This window comes from Nicotiana tabacum, chromosome 3, assembly GCF_000715075.1.
Source record: "Nicotiana tabacum cultivar K326 chromosome 3, ASM71507v2, whole genome shotgun sequence".
NCBI lineage: Eukaryota > Viridiplantae > Streptophyta > Magnoliopsida > Solanales > Solanaceae > Nicotiana > Nicotiana tabacum.
Window position 1 is genome coordinate 145,550,009 of NC_134082.1, and position 24,251 is coordinate 145,574,259.

Below are 24,251 nucleotides of genomic sequence, written 5' to 3' on the forward strand. Positions count from 1 at the left end.
ATTAAAATGAAAAAAGTAATAGCTTATTATTTTATTGTAAATAATTAATCTTTCATATCTTGATAAAAAAAAAAAAAGTTTATAAAGCAAATCTAATATATCTCATCGCAACTTAATTATGAAAAGGTCCAAATTTATTCTTGTATTATCTCAAATTGCTCAATTTGTGACATTAGCAAATCATTAAAAAAGATAAATAACTGAAAAGAAAAACCAGTAACTCCTCCTTATTTTCAGCACTAGCATTTCATTCATTTCTATCTTATTAGGTTTGGCTTGTTTTAAGCAATTTTAAACACTTTTTAACTGTGTCAAACACTAAAAAAATCAAAAAAGAGCTTAAAAACTAATTTGACCAGCTTAAAAGCCAATCCAAACATTCTCTTAATTTCTTTAATGAAAATAATGGTTGGTTGATTTTAATTGCCCCTGATCAATGGTCAACTAGTTGGGTGAATTTGCATCTATACCCGCTTTCTGGGTCACGTTTTAACTTGTGCCCGCTTTGGGGAAAAAAATTGCAAGCGTACCCGCTTTTTCGCGTAACTTCAGCATACGGGGCTGAAGTAGCAAAGACAATCACGCAAAACTTCAGCATTCTAGTAGACGGGCCTGAAGTAACAAGTGTGCTGAAGTTTTTGTTTGTAATTGCTGAACTTAAGCATAGTAGCTGAAGTTTTGTCTATTTGCTGAAGTTGTTGTTTGTAATTGCACTAAATAAGCTGAAGCCTTTTGTCCTGGATTCATTAGTTTTGTCATTAAGCTTTTTCAAAAACTTCAGCAGAAGATGCTGAAATTATTTGGTTCATTTATAAAAACTTCAGCACTAAATAAGCTGAAGTTTTTTTTGTCCTGGACAAGCTTTTTCAAAAACGTCAGCAGAGATGCTGACGTTATTTAGTTCATTTGTAAAAACTTCAGCACTATATAAGCTGAATTTTTTGAAAAAACTTTCTAACATACTAGCCAAATTGAAACACTAGTAACTCATGGTTCAACTTTCTTTACACGGGATTATTATGGTGTCTGTACCCTGCTGGTGCAGAAGCTATATTGTAAAAACAAATAAAGGATGAGCAACTGAGAAAGGGAAATATACAATACAGAAAGCAAAAAGAAGAAGAAAGAGAGAGTGAGAAGCTTCATAAAACCCTCATGAACTTGATATACGAGTCACCAGGATTCAACATATATATGTATTACTATATATTCATAGCAACACCAACTACAGCAAAAGAAAGAAGAAGAAGAAGAAAACAAAGGAAGAGAAAGGGGGTTGAAGTTGTTTAAAAAGTAGGTACAAGTTAAAACTTTTTTAAAAAAAAAAGTATAGGTTAAAAAAATGTCTGGGATGCATATGTAGACATGCCGAATATTCTCACAATCTTCTTCCATGTACTATAAGCTAAATGGTAAATCATAGGAGTCATTAAACTTTCATGCAAGCACTTTAAAAAAAAATTGTAATAAAAGCATGCGTAACTTTTCAAAGCATAAATAGACAAGCCCTTGTACAACAATTTCATCGAAATTTTTTGCTTATCACCCATTCACTTGTTTCTACCAACACGCCTGATCATGTTCAATTATTGTGTCTGGAAAAAAGAAATCAGTTTTTGTCCTAACTTTCAAGACATAAATCTTGCAACAAAAGGGAATGTATAAAAGAAAAGTTTAATAGTTCACCGATGGAGCCGTGTGAGGGGCAGTAAGTGGGAATATTTGTTTTATGTAGCAACTTTGCATACAACTGGACAATAAGAAAGCTCAGCTAATTTTAATAACCCAAATAGCTAGGTGAACATGGATATATCTAGAAAACATTTGTGTCTTACAAGAAACAAATTGGGTCATCATTTCCTTGGCCAACGTCTGAATGCTGCAAAGATCGTTTATATTGTTTTCCACATTGTTTGTATCATGAGTCCATTCGCGTGGCATATTTGTTTACAAATTATCCAACATTTCACTAGTAATGATAGGAATAAAAGTCAGGCAGCTATTTTATCACCAATTGTATTGCATTAATTATACGTAGATTATCTTTTATACGGTATTCTATTATTTCATGTAAAATTTATACTGGAATATAATTATTTTGCTAATGCAACTAAGCAAAGACCCTTTTATTTGTAAACCCTATAGCATATCAAATGGCTGGTACGGTAAAGTGTTACTGTCCTCTTAGTTTATATGAATCCACCAAATTATAGAGTACCTGATCCTCTATGAGTTTCCACTAAGAGTACTAATTAAAACAGTAAGTAAAATGAGACACGGATTTTTTACGTGGAAAAATCGCAACTCAAGGGGACAAAAACCACGACCTACACTTGTAGGCTTTCAACTTCACTAACTTGTAAACACACTATTACAAGCCACTTTGTAATGACTCTATTACAAAGACTTCAACTCAACTAACTCGTGATACACTTATCACAAGCCACTTTTTCACTCACTAGTTACAAAGACTTTAACTTATGACTAACTCTAGTCACAACACAAGCTCAGAAAGTTTATGATTTTGAGTTTCCTAAAACAAAGCTTCTAAGAAAGCAAGATATGGAATACAATGAAGAACAAACAACAAGATTACAACTCAACTACAGACACACATAGACTCATTGTGGAACTAATCCTTAGTGGAGTTGTCTTCTTGTTCTTGACACACTAGTGACTTCAATGTTGGATGGGATCTTTAATGCTTGAGAGAATATTACTAAATGCTCAAGTGAATATCTTGTGTCTTGCACCATATTGTTATACTACCCCAAAGACATCCCAAGGATGATTTCAATTCTTGGTTGGTACACGCCTCTTCCCAATGGGAAGTGACTGTTGCATTGTCGCGTGTATAGTTGCAGGCAGTCACTTTCTGCAGTTGCTTTCCAGCTGTATAGCTGATTTGTACTTCTGTTAGAAAATCACCAAGGGATCAGGTCCGTGTCTTGTTCCTCTATTCTCTATACTTGCAGCAGTAACTATAGCTGGAGTTCAGGCTGGAATTCGTTCATTTGCAATATGTACCAAGTGTGTCAGGTTCCCTATCTAGTTCTTGATAGTGAGTTTGTTAGATCATCAAAACATAAGGCAAAGACGTTGAAAATGTTACACCCCTTTTTTACAAACCTCACTAACCCTCTTAAATTAATAAAGAGATTTCGCAAAGGTCGAAAGGGTTTTTCAATTTTGAAAGAGATAGTGTTCAAAAGGATTAACTAAGAGTCGCCATCTGACGTTGGTTTCGGTGTGCCAGGTCACCGTTTTTAAAAGAAAATAGTTTTTCCTTTTAAAACACTTCAGACTCTAAAACTAAGTCTGCAACAGAGATTTGGGTAAGGGAGTTCATTTGACTCGGGGAGAAGGTGTTAGGCACTCCCCTAGTTCCGTGAAGGTCACGGTTGCGTACTCGATCTAGTTGGCTTTTAAACATTCAAATTGAGGTAAAACACACAAAAATAAAATAAACACACAAGTGGCTCGAGGTTGTCCCCAACTAATAAAAGAAAAATAAAAATAAAAAAATAAAAATACTACAAGTTCTACTATCGGCCTCCAAATACAAATATTTCGGGGCATACCCCCGAATAAAATATATACAAATACTTCGGGGCATTCCCTGGATAAATTTAACTAAGGGGGACCTCTCGCCTCAAGAAGAAGCTAAAACACGAACATCCTAAAGGTTTGCCTACCCAAATATGGTCGGCCTAAGCATGCTACTAGCGGTAAGCGTTAAATAAATAAAAGGAAACTAAATAAAAGGAAAAATTCTAAATCATGCTCAAGTTCCTTGACTTTTTGTTTTATGTATTTGGCCAAGCTCAATTCCTAAGACATGTAAACAACTTAATTACTAATGGGCATGGCCTTTTCCCTTTTTCATACAGTCTAGTTTCATTCCAAACAAATATATTCCAAAATGACAAACGGAACACCTAAACATACAGACATCCAAGCATAAGAAATGGGAACAACAAAAACAGAATTAAAAAGGTGACTTAAAATATGGCACTGGTCATAATAGCTTTAGACTCAGAACTGACTTCCGCAAAATGAGAACATTACTCTTGAAATCTTTAGCAAAGGACAAATTCAAGACAACTTTCTATGAGAAAAGAATATGTGTATTAGCCCAGCAGAAGCATCACGTGAATTAGATTAATGTGCCATCATTTTTCTTAGTAAATTAACTTTTAATGATTAGCACAAATACAACACAATAGTTGTATAGAATTGGAGATCAGAATACGTTTTCTCTTTAGAAGTAAAAATAAAGTAAGTTCAAATATATAGTAAAATCATCTTACAGAAGGAAACTAAAGAACCAATGCTCATGAATAAAGTTCAAACCCAAAATTTTTAATTTATGAACTAAATCCAAAAACCAGAACTGAGTCGTATAATTAACTTGACGAACACATATAAAATCAACAAACAATTAAGAGAATGGACAGCAACATATTTCAATCACAACTACGAAAGTAACATTGCAAATAACAGAGAAGAGGAGAAAAGATGGACCTGAATTGATTTCAAATATATTTGAATCTCCAACGATTACAAGAATTCCGACTAAAGGAAGATGAAAAGCAGCAGCAACAAAATCGTGCAGGGACCGCGAACTAGTAACAAAATTTGAGCGGCACCGAAAAACTAAAGCTCGAACACGACCAGAAACACAAATTTCAATCAAAGACTCAAACCGGAATCACGGACTCGACGGACAGTACCAAAGAGATTCGAACATAGTGTAGGGAATTACTCTCCGGTAACTTCAACTCCACGAGAAGTTAAGACCCTAAGACATTCCGGCAACGGCGATGTAAGACGACAGTCACCGGAAAATTAAAAACCATACTAAGGTTGCCGAAAAAGAGTGCTAAAGCAAATACAAAAGATTCTGGATGACTACAATCACATCTCCGGCTAAATCTGAAAATTCCAGGGGGATCCAAACGAGTATCAGCAATCAAAGAGAGGAGGAAAGGAGCGGGAAGCAGTGGTGTTGGGTTTCCTGTGGATATCCAACTAGTCGTCGGCGATCAACTTCGGCGAGGCGGAGATGGCAGGGGAGATGGCTATAGTTTGGAGGTGATGGCCGTTCTTTTTAGGAGAAGGGGTCTGCCGCTAGCTTAGGGGTGTTCGTTCTCTTGGTCTAGGTATGTGGCTAAAGCTTAGGGTCTAGCTTGGAGAAGAAGGGTAACGGTTGGGAGGAGTGGACAGCGGCGAATATCAGGGTTCAGGGGTGTTCTCTAGGGTTCCTCCTCCTATTCTGTTAGTGAGTCGATAATTCTTATAGAGGAAGAAAATGTGTTAGAGCAAAATCGTGTGGTCCCTACTTGTGTGTAGTTGAGTGAAATTAACCAAGTGATCAAAATGTCATTATGCTCATTTTCCACAATGCAAAGAACAAGAGTCTAGAAAAAGCATCTCTGGCATGTCAAAACAATTCAAGGGCGTGGGCCCCACTTGAGAACAAAGGAGAAATTAGAGGCACGTGAATGAGACTTAAAAATTGGACAAAATTTGATTTTCTTATTTACATTCATTTCCTTCTTTTTTAAATCATTTTTCTCTTTCTTATAAACTAACAACCAAAATAGCAACATAAATACTGAAACCTAAAAACTTGAAATTGCTACTCACTTTAATTTTTTATTAAATACTCTTTAAAAGAACAATCTAAAATTAAAAAGAAGGCATATTTTGTAATAATTTTCTTGGCCAACAAGTACAAAACTTGTACTAAACTCTTTTGTAGTTTTCAATTATTTTTTAAAAGTAGGACAAACCCAAATAGCTAGACAGAATGGCAACTACTCAAAATAAGAAAAATATTCTTCGTAATTTTTATTTCTAAGAGAAAATGAAGTAAAAAAAAGGTTTAAATAGTTAAAATAGCACTGTTATACCTAAAACCAATATATAAGCACTAAATGGTGTAAACTTTTAGGGAGGGTAAAAAATTACATGTCTACAGCTGCCCCTCTTTGACTGGAAACACTAAGAGTTTTCAAACAAAGAATGACGAGACAGGTTTTTTGACCCGACCTTTATTTAGAGAGACCAAAAATTAAAATAATGGAGAATGTGACCGAGCCCTGGTATCTGAGATGCCTACATATCCTTGGCTATAAAGGAATCAAGCCACGTGTAGTTCAGAAGTAGGAAGAGCGACGGAGTTTACCGAGGTGGAGAGCCGATTGAGGTGTCGTCGAGGTTCTGGTCTGCGGTCTTGTTAAAGAAAATGAAAAAGACTAACTAAGTCTGTCAGCTACAAGATTCCTATCTATAAGTCTTTTGAAGGTTGATCTTGAGTTTTGAATGGTTCTTCATGCAAACTTTAGATTTGAACATTGACGCTTGCTAGTTGCAGGTGCTAGTTCATTCTTCTTCAGCTTTTTGGATCACGACAGTACATAGCTTATCTCTGCTTCTGTATTTCAGATACTTTTTTTTCTTTTATTCTGTATTGAGACTACTTCTGTTGGCCATCTTGGACTGTCGACTCGCATTTATGAGGTGAGCTTCTGCTACTTCTAACTTGAATTGAATTCTAAAATGACTTCCCTCGTTATTCAGGTGGGCGCCTGCTACTGACTTGAAATTTGAAGTAACTCTGAAAAGAATTTTCTCATTCTCCAGATGGGTTCTTGCAATCAAAACAACAAAACAAACAAAATTTTCTGTCCCAGTTTGCACTAGAAAGATTTGTGAGTTGTTAGCAAAATTACTTATGTTATTGGTGCAATGATGAGAGTAAAACTAAATACTCGACTAGGATGTGTGTATCCTAGGTATGAGCTCAAATGACTCAAACTAGGAAGTGTGTCTCCTAGGATAAAACTTGAGTGACTCAAACTAGGAAGTGCGTCTCCTAGGGTTAAAACTTGAATGAACCAAAAAATAGGAAGTGCGTCTTCTAGGGGTAAAATCTCAATTTAGGAAGTGTGTTTGTGACGACCTGGCCAGTCGTCTCATGAGTTACCACTCTGTTTTCCCCCATTTATACTTCTTTATGCTTTGTTTATCCATTTTATCTAGTATCGGGTTGGTCGGATCGAATCTGGAATGATTTTGGTAAGGTTTGAGACACTTAATCTCTTTTAAGGAAGTTAATTTGAAAAAGTTAACAGGATGTTGACTTATATGTTAGAGGGCTCGGATGTGAGTCCTGGTGGTTCAGTTAGCTTCGAAAGGTAATTTAGGACTTAGGAACATGATCGTAATGAGTTTTGGAGGTTCGAAGTAGATTTAGGCTTGAATTGGCGAAGTTGGTATTTTGGCGATTTCCGGTTGGTAGGCGAGATTTTGATATAGGGGTCGAAATGGAATTCCGAGAGTTGTAGTAGTTCCTTTGGGTCATTTGGGATGTGTGTGCAAAATTTCAGGTCATTCGGACGTGGTTTGGTTGGGTTTTTGATCAAAAGCGAAATTTGGAAGATTTTAGAAAGTTTGACTTGAATCCGATGCGTTTTGGGTGATTTGATATTGTTTGAGGTATTTTGATGATTGGAACAAGTTTGAACAAGGCATTAGGACATGTTTGTGCTTTTGGTTGAGGTCCCGAGGGCCTGGGATGATTTCGGATGGTTGACGGAAAGGTTTGAGACTTGTGAAGTTGTAGAATCTCAACTGCTTCTGGTATTTCCGCACCTGCGAATTGGGGACCGCACATGCGGAAGAGGAGCCGCAGAAGAGGATTATGGAGGAATCCTCAGGAACCGCAGATGCGGTAGTATGATCGCACTTGCGAAGGCGCAGGTGCGGAGAGTTGACCGCAGATGTGGATTGGTCCTTTTAAGTGAAGAGACGCAGAAGAGGTAATTTGGCCACATATATGGTACCGCAGAAGCGGGAATTGTGCTGCAGATGCGAAAATGTCTGGGCAGAAAGTATAAATTATGGCCTTCACCAATTTTAGCTAATTTCACCATTTTTATCTCAGCTTGGGAGCTTTTTGGACGATTTGGAAGAGTGATTTCAAGGGAACTTCATTGAGGTAAGGGATTTGGACCTAAAACTCGTTCCTATGCTATTACTTCATAGATTAGAGCTAGAAATTATGGAAATTAAAGGTAAAAATTGGGGACACTAGGGCTTGAAAACTTAGGCCTTTAATTGTGGATTTGAAGGACCATTTGGGGTCGGATTTCTAAACCTTTGATATGTATGAACTCGTGGTGAAATAAGGAATCTATTGATGTAAAAAATTATCGAATTCCAAGACGTGGGCCCGGGGGTCGGGTTTTGGTAATTTGGGATTTGTATAGTATTTTGATTATTTTCGCTTGGGCTTCGTTCCCTTAGCCTATTTTGACGTCTTCGTTTTGATTTTTGGATAGATTCGACGTGAGTGGAGGCTGATTCGAGGGGCAAAGGCATCACGAGCTGGAGATTCAACCGATTCGAGGTGAGTAATGATTGTAAATGATGTTCTGAGGGTTTGAAACCCCGGATTGCACACCGTAGTGCTATATTGAGGTGAGGCACACGATGGATGACGAGCGTGGGGTCGTGCACTGTTGGGGATTACGACTTAGTCAGTCCCGAATGACTATTTTACCGCGTATTTGACTGAAATCTATTTATTATCACCATGATTTGGGCTGAATGCCATATTTGGGCTTCGTGCCAACTATTTGAACCTTTTGGGGATTTTTATTGATATTTCCTCACTGTTTTGACTATATACTTGAACTCAGTCACTTTATTTTCCACTGTTTTTGTACTCAGCCATGTTTACTCAGTTTTAATACTTAAATGATATTTTTAAATGATGTTTTGGGCTGAGAAACACTGTTTTACTATTTTCCGAGTGGCTTGTGAGGATTTTGACTGAGTAAGGCCGAGGGCCTATGTTGTGAGGAAATATTTGATACTGATTATGTGGTCGAGGGCCAGAAATATGTACGCCATGAGGTGGCTTGATTGATATGAGGCCGAGGGCCTAGTGATTATGCCACGAGGTGGCTTGATATTGCACTTGGGTCGTAAGGGGCCCCTCTAGGAGTCTGTACACCCCCAGTGAGCGCGAGTACCCATTGTGATGTGAGATTGAGCCCAAGGGGCTGGTATTGTTCTGAGATGTTGCCCAAGGGGCGGTTTTGATTGATACAATGCCCAAGGGGCGAACCTTTACGTGTTTATTTTTCCTTAATTGCCTGTCAATTATATGCTTACTTGTTGAAAAAGGATTTTACTTATCTTTTAACTGGTTCACTATTTTTAAATGGTTTTACTGCTTCGTTATAAAATGCCTTGTGTCTTATGTGTTTTCTTGATTTCAGTCTTTATTTACATTTGTTACTCACTAAGTTGGAGTACTCACTTTACTCCCTACACCCTGTGTGCAGATTCAGGCATAGCTGGTTCCGCTCCCGAGTGCTGATCCCTCCAGCTTCAGGCGGACATTCGGAGTTCATGAGGTAGCTGTTGGCGTCCGCAGCCCCGTGTCTATACTCCTTTATCACTTTTATCTCTTTTCAGATAGTTGTACTAGTTTATTGACTTAGCATATTTGTATTATTACTTATAGATTCTCATGACTAGTGACACTTTGGTTAGGGCTGTGTATGGGTGTTCTTCCGCGTATTTATGTTATCATTGTTATTTCGGATTGTTTTATCATGTTTAGACCATTTCTTAAATGCTTAACTGTTAATAATTGGAAAATGGGAAGTGTCGCTAGCCTTGTCATCACGAGAGGCGCCATCACGACCGGATCCAGGTTAGGGTCATGACAGCGTCTCCTAAAATAAAATATAACCTAAAAGACGCAGACTAGAAAGTGCGTCTCCTAGGGGTAAAATCTTAATTTAGGAAGTGCGTCTCCTAAAACAAAATATATGACATGAAAGACCCGGACTAGGAAGTGCATATCCTAAGAATGAACTTAAATGACCCAAAATTAGGAAGTGCGTCTCCTAGGGGTAAAATCTAAATTTAGGAAGTGCGTCTCCTAAAACAAAAATATAACTTGAAAGACCCAGACTAGGAAGTGCGTCTCCTAGGGGTAAAACTTCAATGACTCGAACTAGGAAGTGCATCTCCTAGGAATGAACTTAAATGACCAAAAACTAGGAAGTGCATCTCCTAGGGGTAAAATCTCAATTTAGGAAGTGCGTCTCCTAAAACAAAAATATAACCTGAAAAACCCAGACTAGGAAGTGCATCTCCTAGGGGTGAAACTTCAATGACTCAAACTAGGAAGTGCGTCTCCTAGGAATGAACTTAAATGAAAAACTAGGAAGTATGTCTCCTAGGGGTAAAATCTCAATTTAGCAAGTGTGTCTCCTAAAACAAAATATATGACCTAAAAGACCCGGACTAGGAAGTGTGTCTCCTAGGGTGATGTGTGATCTTCTCAGTAGAAGTGGGGCATTACACTTGAAAAATTCAAGATTTGATATGAACATAGCCTTCATCCCTATTTCAGACAAAGAAAACTTGTGATTTTAAAACATGGTGGTTAGTTTGTGGCCTTGATTACGAGGGCGATTTCTCTTGCACTTGTCACGATCAACTTGGAAGACAATGCTTATTATCGGCCGACTGCTTTTCCGGACAACCCTTATCACAAGAAATATTCCTGATTTGTTCAAGTACAATATCTTATGCCTGATACATTGTACTTGTGTTCTAACATTCATCAAATCTTTGCATTTTACATTAATCCCAAAGAACATCTATTATCACCAACTCATTGCACACACTATTCTCCTATGTTTTATGCCATTTTGATGTGCTTTCGAGACTCGGCTTTGTGTGATTAAAAAGCTGGTAGCACATTTTGAAGTCATTTCTCACTTGTTTCAACAAAAACAGACTCAAATGGGACTCAATCAAAACAAGAGGAACAAAATAAGAAAAAAATGAGAAGAGATAGTATCTAACAAGAAAATATTTTTACCCAGGAAAAAGAACAAAGTAGAAACTAATCTGATTAGAAGGCCATCTCCACTGACCATGACATGCATTTTGGATTAAGCGGCATGATCTGTCAAGCGAGTCTAATCTTTAACTCTTGTTATGCCTCTAAGCTGTGAAACTGGGCTTTAGCGCTCCAATTGTCCTATTTGATCCACAATCCTCAGTCGACTTGTAATGCCCTGAAGGGTTTTCACCATCAAACCTATCTCATTTTGCTCTTTTTCTCAACTCATCGTCGTCTTACGATGCCCATGAGGGTTTTAACCGATAAGACTCTCTCATTTTATCATTTTCTCTCTTTGTGCTGAAAACAAAGGTATTACCCATGATGCATGAAGATCATACTTTCACCATATATTTGATTTGGCATCCTCAAAGATTGGTCGGAAGGTCTTTCTTTGAACCGTAATGTAGGCGTTTGGACAGGGTTGGAAAGAAATGGTGGCATGAAGGCTCAAAATAATTTAAGATGAAAGGGTTCAAAATTACAACTTTTGGAATCAGATCTTTTGGCTAAAATTAAAACTTCTGCCCCAGTTTCTTGGAGTTTAGGGAATTGTTTTTTGATTTTTGCTTTTTGTTTGGATTTTCGCTTTGATGGGATTTCTAAGAAAAACTTCCCCACTCTTGACTTTAGGGATTATGAAATATTTTATTTGGTGTGACCGAACCGTAAGGCTGCCTACGTATCTTGAGGTGACAAGAATCAGGTCGAAGGTAGTTCAAACACAAAGTTGGTTTGTTTTGTTTTTTCCCCTCCTTTTTCTATATTTTTTTCTTTTTTTTCTTTTTCTCTTTCCCTTTTTTTTCTTTCTTCTTTTTCTCCTTTTCTTTTCTAGTTTCTAACTCTATATCTGATTCCAAAAGAGGGATATAAAATAAAATAAATTAGGGCTCAAAAGGGGTAGCGAAAGATAAAAGTGTTTGGGTAGCAGAACAAAATACCTTCGTCATACCAAACTTTCAAAATGCCAAGTACAAATATGCAATTGAAGGTAAGCAAAGAAATCATACACAATATCTATCGATGGCATCAATACAAACAAAAAGTCCCGACGGGCAATACCTTTGTCCCCATGAATGATCCTTGCCAGTTCGAAGCAGACTTGATCCAAACTTATCTTGATGTGGAAGAATGCATTTCAGCGCTGACTGATCTACCTCAAATTGCTTGAGAGATATTCCCTTGTTGTATTCTCTCATCAATCTCGTGATTTTCCAGACTAACTACCTCAGTTTCACTCAATTCAAGCTTCAGGTTATCTTAGAAGGCGTGAATCTTTACTTGTTTCCTCAAATGCATCCTTTTATCATATTTAAAACTGTATCATTGCTTAGACTAACTTTCATGACCTGGCCAAGAATTATGCGTGCATGTCATGTTACTAGAGTCAGGATGAAAACAACTATAAAAGGAAAAGTGACCTAAACAAAAACTTAACAGAAAACAGGAGATTGCATTAGACAAATGGTGAAAAGGGTTTGAACAAAACAAGCAAAATAGACATGGGTTACAACCTTGGAACAATCCTAAATAACACTAGACGAGTTACTACAACTAAATGGAATAGGCAAAATTAGAAGAAGAAGGGTTTGAGCCACAAGACAATATCCAGATTACAACCCTAAAATAACCCAGACAACAGAAATGACAACAAAATAAACCACCAAAACTCCTCCTCGCCTATCCAAGAAAGGAGTGTCTTTCCAATTACCAGGCTCGACATCTTAGCCACTGGGTTGCACATCAAAATTACTAGGACCTTCACTAATTTCCATCACGTTGACCTTAGCAAATAGCTTTTGGGTCCCTTTTGTCAACTCGTCCTTAAGATCAACCTCTGGAACCAAGACTGATAGTGCTGAAAACATTGCGGTAAGTGGCTCTCCAAGGGATTCAAAAGTGTTCTTATATTCCTTTTCCACACAAATCATGCCCACCACATACGTCTCATTATGAACAAGCAATGGACTTTGGCTAGTATCTGTTGCAATTGGATTTTGCACGGTAATGTCACATGCATCAATAAGCTTCTGGACTGCTCTTTTCAGATGCCAATACTTTTCTATGTTGTGCCCCGGGGCATTAGAGCAATATGAGCACCTTTGAGAAAAATCAAAATTCTTTGGAAGGAGTTTCAACATTTTTATCTGAATCGGCTTCAACATGTCCAATTGCCTCAGCCTTTGGAAGAAACTGGCATATAATTCTCCAATAGGAGTGAAAGACTTTTCTCTTTGTTGTTTCCTTCTCATTTTGTACTCCGTCCTTGGTTGGAACCTCTTTCAGGTAGGGGTTTTATATGCTTGTAGAGGTGGTTAAGACATTTGTTGAGGCGGTGCAAGCCGTTTGCGGGTTTTGTGGGTGTGGAGCATATGGCGGTGCATTGTGGATAGAGTGTTGGGGAGGTAAGGTATGACTTTAGGGATTTTGTGGAGGAAAGTAGCATTGGGGAGGATTATTTAAAGTACGAGGATGGTCGGTATTGAGGCTGAAAGCGTTTAGCAGGAATGCCCACTGGATCTTGTCGTTGGTTGGGCTCGACAACATCTTTTCTATCAATCGGAGGACTGATCCCAACAACTTGTTCGTTCCATCTGAAGCAAAACTCCATAAAGCCTTCCTTGGGTTTCTTTTCCATCTGAGATAGGGAAGAGCGGTCTGGGATAATGTCTACATTGTACTGATAGTGCCGAACAAAATCTTGAGCCAAGTCACCCATGCATGCCACTTACTAGCGTCTTGGAGGGTGTACCACTCCAGAGCTGGCCCACTCAGACTGAAATACGCCATTAATACTTCATCTTTCCCGCAAACACTTATCATTTCACTGCAATAACCCCTCATATGGGCTACTGGATCTCCACGCCCATCATATAAATTATGCTTTGGCATTTTAGACCCTTTTAGCTTTTTGGATATCTCATCCTGCTCCACTGTATTAGTAGGCTTTGTAGTTTCATGGGGAGGCTCAAAATGAAGAGCGTAAAAGTATGGACCCAAGACCTTGAAAATTGGTTCCGGAGCATAATGTTGGACATTTGGAGCTTGGAACACAGTCTCACTGGAGGATCGAGGAAGAGTAGCTTGTGGATGATCTACAAAAACACGAGTGGTCAATGGAGCGGGATATGATGTGCTTTTGAGGGGTGGAGTGTGAAAAGGTTGTGGGGATATATCAGCAGTAGTGGGAACCTGAGCTTGTGATAGTAGTGGGATAGTTGCAGGGTTTTCAGGGTATTTAGTGGGCAATGAAGATGGAGGATGCCCCCTGATCCAAGACTGATACATTTTTACCATCTATTGTTTCAACCTTTGGACCTCCTCTTTCAATTCAGACTCCGACTCCACAAACTCCCTTGGTGGGTCTACAACCCCAGTGTCTGTTTCTTTGCTAGCCATGGCTACTTGCTCTTTGACCCTGTGTTGTATGGAAGAATCGCCAAAGTGCCACAAACTAACCACCCTCTGTTATGATAACAATGAAAGTAACAAAGAGGAGCAAAACAAAGCCAATATGTCAATGTTAGCGCATTTATCATATAGAAATATCACATTGCGTGCAATGCTTCTAGCAATAATTAACGGTTCTAGAATGACTTCGAGGGTACGAAGGTCATATGACATCATCCCAATTTCACTCATCTTGCCCCATTTTCTTCTTCATCTTCCTTTCCAACACCGCTTGGTTTTTCATTTCTTTCCCCCTCTTTTCTTTCTGATTATCGCTCTTTTCTTCCCTTTCATTTCTCGCGTCCCACAACTTCATTCTTTCTTTTTTATTTTCTTTTTTTTTCTTTTTTTTTGTTTTGTTTTTGTTTTTAATGAGATTCGATCAAAGCCTATGTAGGTTGCCTACGTATCATGTCCCTCATGAATCAGATCAAGCGTAGTTCTGGAAAAGTAATGGACAAAATAAACTAAAAAACAAAAATCATTTTGAATTTTTCATTTAAATTTTTTGGTTTTTCAAATACAAAATGGGAAGTAATATAACAAAAGACTCGATATTACTGTACAAGATTAGAAAGTAAAGGATAACATGAATGACAGACTCAAAACATAAAAGTATCTTTAAGTAGCTCCTGAATGCAGTGGTCCTGGGTATTTGTCATGCTCGAGCTCTGGTAAATGAATCTATACTTGAATGAGAAAAATAAGACCAAACAGATTAAATGACTGAAGACACTATGTAAGGCCACGACACGTTCTATTGGACACATGCAAGGCATGATAAGCATGATTAAGGCTATTTTTGCAAAAAGGCTTATGTAGCCAAAAGTGACTGAAAATGCAAAACTCAAGAAGGAAACACCTCATAAAGGCCTATATGGCCTTAAACATCAAGGCATCATAACCTCTGAAGTTACTTTGCAAAAATAACCTTATTTTGCATAAATGGCCTACAACAACAACAACAACGACCCAGTATAATCCCACAAGTGGGGTCTGGGGAGGGTAATATGTACGCAGACCTTACCCCTACCCCGAAGGGTAGAGAGGCTGTTTCTAGGAGACCCTCAGCTCAAAAAGCAATAGGAGATGATATATTAGTACCATAAAAATGCATAATAAAAATAACAACAATATATAAGAGATATGAAATATGAAATACAGAATACGAAATGGCCTATGTGGCCGAAAATTTGCAGAAATGGCCTATGTGGCCGAAAATGGCTAAGCATGCAAATTCAACAGGAATGGACCTTAAACAAATAGGACACCTTGTTGTAGACTTAGGACCTAAGGCATGGGTAATTGAACCACTTCTGCGAAAATGATCCCATTTTGCAAAAATGGCCGATATGGCCGAACGTGGCTATACACGCAAGATTTGGCTAAGACCCCGCAAAGCTAAGAACTTAAGACTCACTAGGAAGACCGGACCCTATGTGGGATGCCTACGTATCCCGCCCCGAAAGACGAGAATTAAATATGCGTAGTTCGGGAAAATTGGACATGGGAGAAATTTTTTTAAAAAATGCAACTAATTTGGAAAAACTATATTTTTTGTCTTTTTGAAAAATGGTGGAAAATGTAAAATCTTTTTGGATTTTTTTTCTTTTTTTTTGTTTTGATATTTTTTGGAAAATAATGGAAAAGTGCAAAATCTTTTTGAATTTTTAATTTTCATTTTTTTGTCTTTGTTCTTGAAAAAGTTGTGAAAGAAAATCGTAACTGGGCCCTACTTGCTTCATTTTTATACTTCACCTTCTTTCCCAAACATCAATCCGCCAAATGACCTTTCTACCAGCAAAGATGCAACATGTATCATATAGGGATAATTTAATGTCTTTTTGGGCCACAAGCCCATTTTGACAAAATTTGGATAGGCCTCCTACAAAGGGACATGGTACCTAAGACCGAGCCCTGCTAGGTCTAAATGACATGATGCAAATAAAAATGACCTAAAGGTTGACCTAAGTTTAGGGTTCACTAATAAGGCAAATCAGGGGAGCGTATGGTCGATGGTGGTTGCTCAAGCTTTCCACCTACTCCATACATCCGCCGGCCCTCCCCTCATAAAATAAGGGTGACTCAACAAAGAGTTCGTGCATGCAATGCGTACTCCGAGACTTGTTGCAGAAAGAAGACCCATGCTTATGCAAATGATGACAGTTTTAAAGCAGTAAACACATAAGGAAAAACGATAAAAAAATAACCAACAAAATATGAAATAAGACAAAACTAAATAAACAAAGCAAATAAAGAAAACAAACACCTCAACTGAATATCCTAAAAACCAACAAGATCAAGTATCAGCTCGAACCTGCAACTCGCCAGCAGAGTCGCCAGAGATGTCACACCCATTTTTTACAAACCTCACTAACCCTCTTAAATTAATAAAAAGATTTCTCAAAGCTCGAATGGGTTTTTCAATTTTGAAAGTGACAAAAGATAGTGTTCAAAAGGATTAACTAAGAGTCGCCACCTGACGTTGGTTTCGGTGTGCCAGGTCACCATTTTTTTTAAATGATTTTTCCTTTTAAAACGCTTCAGACTCTAAAACTAAGTCTACACCAGAGATTTGGGTAAGGGGGTTCATTTGACTCGGGGAGAAGAGGTTAGGCACTCCCCAAGTCCCGTGAAGGTCACACGTACTCGATCTAGTTGGCTCTTAAAACTTTCAAATTGATGTAAAACACACGGAAATAAAAAAAACACACAAGAGGCTCGAGGTTGTCCCAACCTAATAAAAGAAAAATGAAAATAAAAAATAAAAATACTACGATTTCTACTATCGGCCTCCAAATACAAATACTTAGGGGCATTCCCCGGATAAATTTAACTAAGGGGGACATCTCGCCTCAAGAAGAAGCTAAAACACGAACATCCTAAAGGTTTGCCTACCCAAATGTGGCGGCCTAAGCATGCTACTAGCGGTAAGCGTTAAATAATAAAAGGAAACTAAATAAAAGGGAAAAGTCTAAATCATGCTCAAGTTCTCTTGACTTTTTGTTTTATGTATTTGGCCAAGCTCAATTCCTAAGACATGTAAACTACTTAATTACTAATGGGCATGGCCTTTTCTCTTTTTCATACAATCTTGTTTCATTCCAAACAAATATATCCCAAAATGACAAACGGAACCCCTAAACATACAGGCATCCAAGCATAAGAAATGGGAACAACAAAAATAGAATTAAAAAGGTGACTTAAAATATGGCACTGGCCATAATAGCTTTAGACTCGGAACTGACTTTCACAAAATGAGCACTTTACTCTTGAAATCTTTAGCAAAGGACAAATTCAAAACAACTTTCTATGAGAAAAGAATATGTGTGTCAACCCAGCAGCAGCATCACATGAATTAGATTAATGTGCCATCATTTTTCTTAGTAAATTAACTTTTAATGTTTAGCACTAATCCAACACAATAGTTGTATAGAATTGGAGATCAGATTATGTTTTCTCTTTAGAAGTAAAAACAAAGTAAGTTCAAATATATAGTAAAAGCATCTTACAGAAGGAAACTAAAGAACCAATGCTCATGAATAAAGTTTAAACCCAAAATTTTTAATTTATGAACTGAATCCAAAAACTAGAACTGAGTCGTATAATAAATTTGACGAACACATATAAAATCAAAAAACAATTAAAAGAATAGGCCAACAACATATTTCAATCACAACCACGAAAGTAATATCGCAAATAAAAGAGAAGAGGAGAAAAGATGGACCTGAATTGATTTCAAATATATTTGAATCTCCGACGATTACAAGAATTCTGACTAAAGGAAGATGAAAAGCAGCAACAACAAAATCGTGCAGGGACCGCGAACCAGTACCAAAATTTGAGCGGCGCCGGAAAACTAGAGCTTGAACACGACCGGAAACTCAAATTTCAATCAAAGACTCAAACCGGAATCACGAACTCGACGGGACAGTACCAAAGAGATTTGAACCTAGTGCAGAGAATTACTCTCCGGTAACTTCAACTCCACGAGAAGTTAAGACCCTAATACAGTCCGGCAGCAGCGATGCAAGACGACAGTCATCGAAACATTAAAAACCATACTAAGGTTGCCGGAAAGGAGTGCTAAAGCAAATATAAAAGCTCCTGGATGACTACAATCACATATCCGGCTAAATCTGAAAATCCCAGCGAGATCCAAATGAATATCAGAAATCAAAGAGAGGAGGAAAGGAGCGGGAAGCAGTGGTGTTGGGTTTCCTGTGGATATACAACCTGTCGCTGACGATCAACTTCGGCGAGGCGGAGATGGCTGTAGTTTGGAGGAGATGGTCGTTCCTTTTAGGTGAAGGGGTATGCCGCTAACTTAGGGGTGTTCTCTTGGTCTAGGTCTGTGGCTGAAGCTTAGGGTCTAGCTTGGAGAAGAAGGGTCATGGCTGGGAGGAGTGGACAACAACGGATCTCAGGGTTCAGGAGTGTTCTCTAGGGTTCCTCCTCCTATTCTGTTAGTGAGTCGGTAGTTCTTATAGAGGAAGAAAATGTGTGAGAGAAAAATCATGTGGTCCCTACTCGTGTGTAGCTGAGTGGAATTAACTAAGTGATCAAAATGCCATTATGCTCATTTTCCACAATGCAAAGAACAAGAGTCCAAAAAAGCATCTCTGGCATGTCAAAACAATTCAAGGGGTGGGCCCCACTTGAAAACAAAGGAGAAATTAGAGGCACGTGAATGAGACTTAAAAATTGGACAAAATTTGATTTTCTTATTTACATTCATTTCCTTCATTTTCAAATCATTTTTCTCTTTCTTATAAACTAACAACCAAAACAGCAACATAAATACTGATAAACCTAAAAACTTGAAATTGCTACTCACTTTAATTTTTTATTAAACACTCTATAAAAGAGCATTCTAAAATTAAAAGAAGGCATATTTTGTAATAATTTTTTTGGCCAACAAGTAAAGAACTTGTACTAAACCCTTTTGTAGTTTTTAATTTTTTTTTAAAAAGTAGGACAAACCAAAATAGCTAGACAAAATGCCAACTACTCAAAATAAGAAAAAAATTCGTAATTTTTATTTCTAAGAGAAAATAAAGTTAAAAAAGGTTTAAATAGTTAAAATAGCATTGTTAGACCTAAAACCAATATATAAGCACTAAATGATGTAAATTTTGGGGAGGTTCAAAAATTACATGTCTACAGAAAACCTATCAATTTTTTCATTTTTGATGATGACAAACTTAGACATTGATAACATATATTTTGAGTAGAGATAAACAGGAACTTCAGAAGTTCCCCCTGACTTTATGCTTCCCCCTTAATTATATCCCCGATTTCTTTATGCTTCCCCCCTAATCAGATCCCATGTTTCAATTCCAATTATACTTGCCCCTTTTGGCATCATTAAAAAGACACAAGCAGGCAAACAACATAAAGAAGTCTAACATAGCCAACCCATGCCACATATGTGCACACAACATGATAGAAAAGAGAAGCAAAAGGAAAACAGCATTGTGCAAGCAAAAGGAAGAGTTGTTTCATTGATATGAAAATGGACTGATTAAACAGGAGTAGTAGCGGTGAAATCCAACATGCCATAAAAAACAAACAAAAAGAAAACAACAGCCACAAAACATTAGAACAGAAGACAACTGGTCACTGAGAGGTTTCTAAGGGGCAGTAGAAGAGGGAGACTTGGAGAAGGAGGCAGCAAGGGTTTTGAGAACCAGGCCCATACGGGCATTTGCAGATAGTTGTTGTTCAAGCAATTTTGCGCGAAGCTCATCATTTTCCTTGGTCAAGCAGGCAACTTCTTCATGGGAAGAATTAACAGAACCAGGTGCCCCAACAACTTGACTAAGCTAAGTTTCCAGTATGGCATTCTGAGCCCTCAACCTCCTGATCTCTTCAGTAGCAGTATTTTGAGCATTAATCAGCTAAAATAGTCGAGGTGCTGCCACCAACCTTTTCTACACACTCACACTCTTCCAGAGTGATTTTGGAGAAGGTTTGCTTGTGGGTGCCCACTTTGGGATCGGCCAAAGGAACCTTGTAGAACTGAAACACTCGAGTGAGGATAAAGCCATATGGAAGCCCGTGATTGCCACCTTTAAAGTTTGCCACCTTTTGCATGTGTTCTATCATGATTGTTGGCATATTGATCTGGGCAAACTCATCAAAAGCCTCCATTAAGACCAGATCGGACCTTGAAGCGATAGACCGCCTATCAACACGAGGTAAGAGCACCTTATTGACCAGCTCAAAGAGAAGCTGATACTCAGGAAGTAGTACATTTTTATGTATCTGTTCCCCCTGCTAAATAACTTGCTCTTTCATAATATCTCTCATAAAATTAGCTCTACAAGTACCCTTGACTGAGGACATCCCTTCACATGGAACTTGGAGAACTTCCCCCAAAGCTAAAGCGCCAAGCACAATGTTTATTCCATTTACTAGCACACAGATGTGGTCCCCCTCAACAGTGAAAAGAGATGCTTAGAAGTTTTGTACTGCATCTTCGTACACTTTAAGCACATCCTCTTGAAACAAATGATCCCATTATTGAAATTCCACCATCTCCAGAACTTGCCTCATACATGCCATCTCTGAGATTGTAGGGTCAAACATACGACCCCACAAGACTTTCTGAGTTCTCAATCTCTCCTGCCAAAGACCACTGTCACTAGGTATGGTCTTCATAGAACCAGGTCCCTTCCTTCATCAGACTTCCCTTTCTGGCTTGCAACCCCACAGTATCTCCTTCAGACATAGCTTGCTCAACTACAACCTTCTTAGACTTACTGCTACCCTTCACAGATATTCCATTTTGTTTCTCAATAGGGACCTCACTGGGTGGAATGGATTTCAAGGGACCTCACTGGGTGGAATGGATTCTAAGGGCTTAGGATAAACAAGAGGTTCCTGGGTTGTTTCAACTAGAAGAGAATTAGGTTCTCCAACAGGTTCTTTTGTGACTGTTTCATGGACTGGAGACTCAAAGAGTAACAAACTTCTTTCATCCCCTAGGAATGGAGTTTCTTCCCCTGAGACTCAGACAAAAGGGAGGCTCCTTCAGTCAAAAGACTCTCAGTAGCAATAGCCATGATCAGGATCATCCTTAGAGATCTCTGACACCTGAGAGGTAACACTTTCTGAGTGTTCTTTGGTGAGATCAGAAGAAGGAGGAGACATGGAGTTTTCAACACATGGTAAGGTTTTTTTGGTGAGATCAGAAGAAGGGGGAGACATGGGGTTTTCAACACATGGAAGGGTGACAGAGTTTGAAGGAGAAGGAAAGGTGATAGGAGATGAGGAGGAAACAGGTGTGGGTGCAGTGGTATTAGGGATAGTGGAAGAGTGGGTTTTTGGGTGTGATATTAAGGAAGATGGCGAAGTGGGAGTGGTGTTGATGGCAGGAGAAGGAAGAGACTGTTCGTTTGCCATTGTAAAAGGATTTGGTAGAGAAATTTGAGTGAGAGAGAAGGGAAGAGAAGATCACAGAGATACAGAGGAGATGAAGGTTCAGGACTACTAAGAGAGAGAGAGCTTTATGGGAAGAAGGGCTAATAATGAGAGGGTAGAGGAACGAGTTCTAAAGGATTTTGAAACAACGATAGATTTGTGGGAATACGTAACGTGCAGAGGAGGTGAAAGAATTTTAAATATAAGACGTGATATGCAGACTCTGAAAAGTCGAATGATGTGGCAGTTGAATTAATTTTGTTAACGTTTTTGAAAAAGCATGCGAAACACACATTACTACTAACCTGTGGCACAGGAACCTGGTTCCTAACCAGTTTTTGTAAAAGATTTTTGCAGCTCTTTTTCACAGTTCAACATTGCACCTTTAGCTTCTATGATCGTCATGCATGTTTACGTAGGTTTAATTAACTCAAGTGCCATCCTATTTCTCTCAAAGTGTTCCCTACTTACAACTTTTGTGAAGGTGTCTGCAATTTGATCTTCTGTGCAGCAAAATCTCATACAAATAAGTCCATTTTCCACATTATCTCTGAGACAATGGTATCTTCCATCAATGTGTTTGGTTCTCTTGTGATGGACCGGGTTTTTTGCCATGTTAAGAGCGTTTGCTTCAGCTTTTGAGAAAGCCACTGGGTTGTGTTTCCTTGTAACCCATGAGATTTAGCATGATCTAATAGAATGAGTCATTCCAGATGTGCTCTTCTTGACCACCAGATAACTTTGTTTCTTTCAAATTGATGCAGTTCCTCTTGCATTGCTGTAATCCAATCAGCATCCTTCAAAGCTTCCTTGATATTTTTGGGTTCTATATGGGACATAAATATAGAGAAGACTAGGGAATTTTTGGCTTTTGGTCTTGTCTGAATCCAGAATCAAGGGGGTGATTATGTTATCAAGTGCATGGGAGCTTTTGTGTTTCCAATTGGAGACTTAAGTTTGATTAGTAGAGGAACTGGGTAAATTAAGTGGATTTCCCTACACTCTTTATTCTGCTACTTGTAAAGTGCCTTGCACTGCATCTCCAACTCTTTCTTCAACTTTAGTGGTAGTAATTGAAGTACCAGGTTCCTCTTGAGAAGTGGAAGAGGATGTTGCATTGTCTTCACCTGTCTCCTTCATCTGACTCATCAAAGCAGCCTTGCCATTTGAAATATAAGATATTTCCCCAGGAACCAAAAGTGGTTCATTATCTTGATCATCACTGTTTCTTCCCTTGTTAGAGGAGGGTGTCTCGTTGAATAGCACATGTACACTTTCTTCCACACATTGTGTCCTTTTGTTGTAGACTTTGTAAGCTTTGCTTTGAGAGGAGTATCCCAGAAATATTCCTTCATCACTTTTTGTATCAAACTTCCCAAGTTGGTCCTTCCCATTGTTGAGAACATAGAATTTGCATCCTTTGGTTCTCAGATGAGTTATCTTTGGTTTTGTTTAGGAGGTACCTGATCATACACCTGTTCACCAAGTAGCAAACAGTGTTTATTGCTTCTGCCTAGAAATTTTTTGGCGATTCCATTGTCAATGAGCATTGTCTGTGCCATGTCTTCCAAAGTTCTGTTCTTTTTTTTTTCAACAACATCATTCTGTTGTGGAGTCCTTGGTGATGAGAAGTTGTGAGTGATCCCATTTTCATTACAAAACTCATCAAATTTGGCGTTGTCAAATTCTATCCCCTGGTCAGATCTGATGCATGTTACCTTCAATTCCATCTTCACTTGGATCTTCTTGACAAGGCCACAAATACCTCGAAAGTCTCATCCTTTGTTCTATAAAACAGTGTCCAAGTGAATCTTGAATTTGGCAGACCACGAACCAGGTCCTTCTGAATCAAATTATTCAGAAGTGAGAAACATGCATGCCCCAATCTTCTATGCCAAAGTACTACTTCATCATTAACTAACTTCAAGCAACTCATATCACCAGCTTGTAGAGATTCAAAGTCAGTAACGCAGATGTTCTTATATCTTTTGGCTACTAAGACCACTTCGCCAGTTACCAGATTGGTAACTGTGCACACTTTTGATAAGAACTCTACTTTGTTTCCTTTATCACATATTTGAGAAACACCCAAGAGACTGTACTTCAGGCTATCCACATAGTACACGTTCTCAATTGAGTGTGAAAGAGACTTTCTAATTTTTCCAACACCGAAAATGTACCCTTTTTTTAATTTTCAAAGGATACATTCCCTTCCTACAGGGCTTTCAGTGAGAGAAAATCCATGGTGTTTCCATTGTAGTCCGCTTCCTCTCACTATTCCCTACACATATAAATTATGGGTTAGATTTAGGAACCCAAACTAGTTTGGGTCCCTTGTAATGAAAAAAAGGGATGAATAAGAGCTTTTCTAGTCCATGTAAGCAATATTCGTTTTTTGTAAGTGGTACCTGATCCCTCTTTAGTAGTCACTTTTTCA

At 38.3% G+C, this 24,251-nt stretch overlaps 1 protein-coding gene across 1 annotated transcript; it reads right to left on the reverse strand.

Annotated features, from left to right (window-relative positions):
* Positions 1 to 22,518: 22,518 nt before the first annotated feature.
* LOC142177505 (uncharacterized) lies at positions 22,519 to 23,544 on the reverse strand. Its single transcript, XM_075246472.1, has 3 exons — positions 23,278 to 23,544; positions 22,832 to 23,200; positions 22,519 to 22,695 (listed from the first exon to the last, which is right to left on the reverse strand). The coding sequence occupies exons 1-3, from the start codon at positions 23,542 to 23,544 to the stop codon at positions 22,519 to 22,521; spliced, it is 813 nt and encodes a 270-aa protein (XP_075102573.1).
* Positions 23,545 to 24,251: the final 707 nt, after the last annotated feature.

Bases quoted from the DNA above. Each gene is read 5' to 3' on its own strand.
- LOC142177505 (XM_075246472.1), bottom strand. From the start codon at position 23,544: ATGGAATTGAAGGTAACATGCATCAGATCTGACCAGGGGATAGAATTT. The intron at 23,201-23,277 runs GTACCTCCTAAA...AACAATGGGAAG, and splicing joins GTGAACAGGTGTATGATCAG to GACCAACTTGGGAAGTTTGA. The intron at 22,696-22,831 runs GTAGCAGAATAA...TTCTGGATTCAG, and splicing joins CAGTGCAAGGCACTTTACAA to ACAAGACCAAAAGCCAAAAA.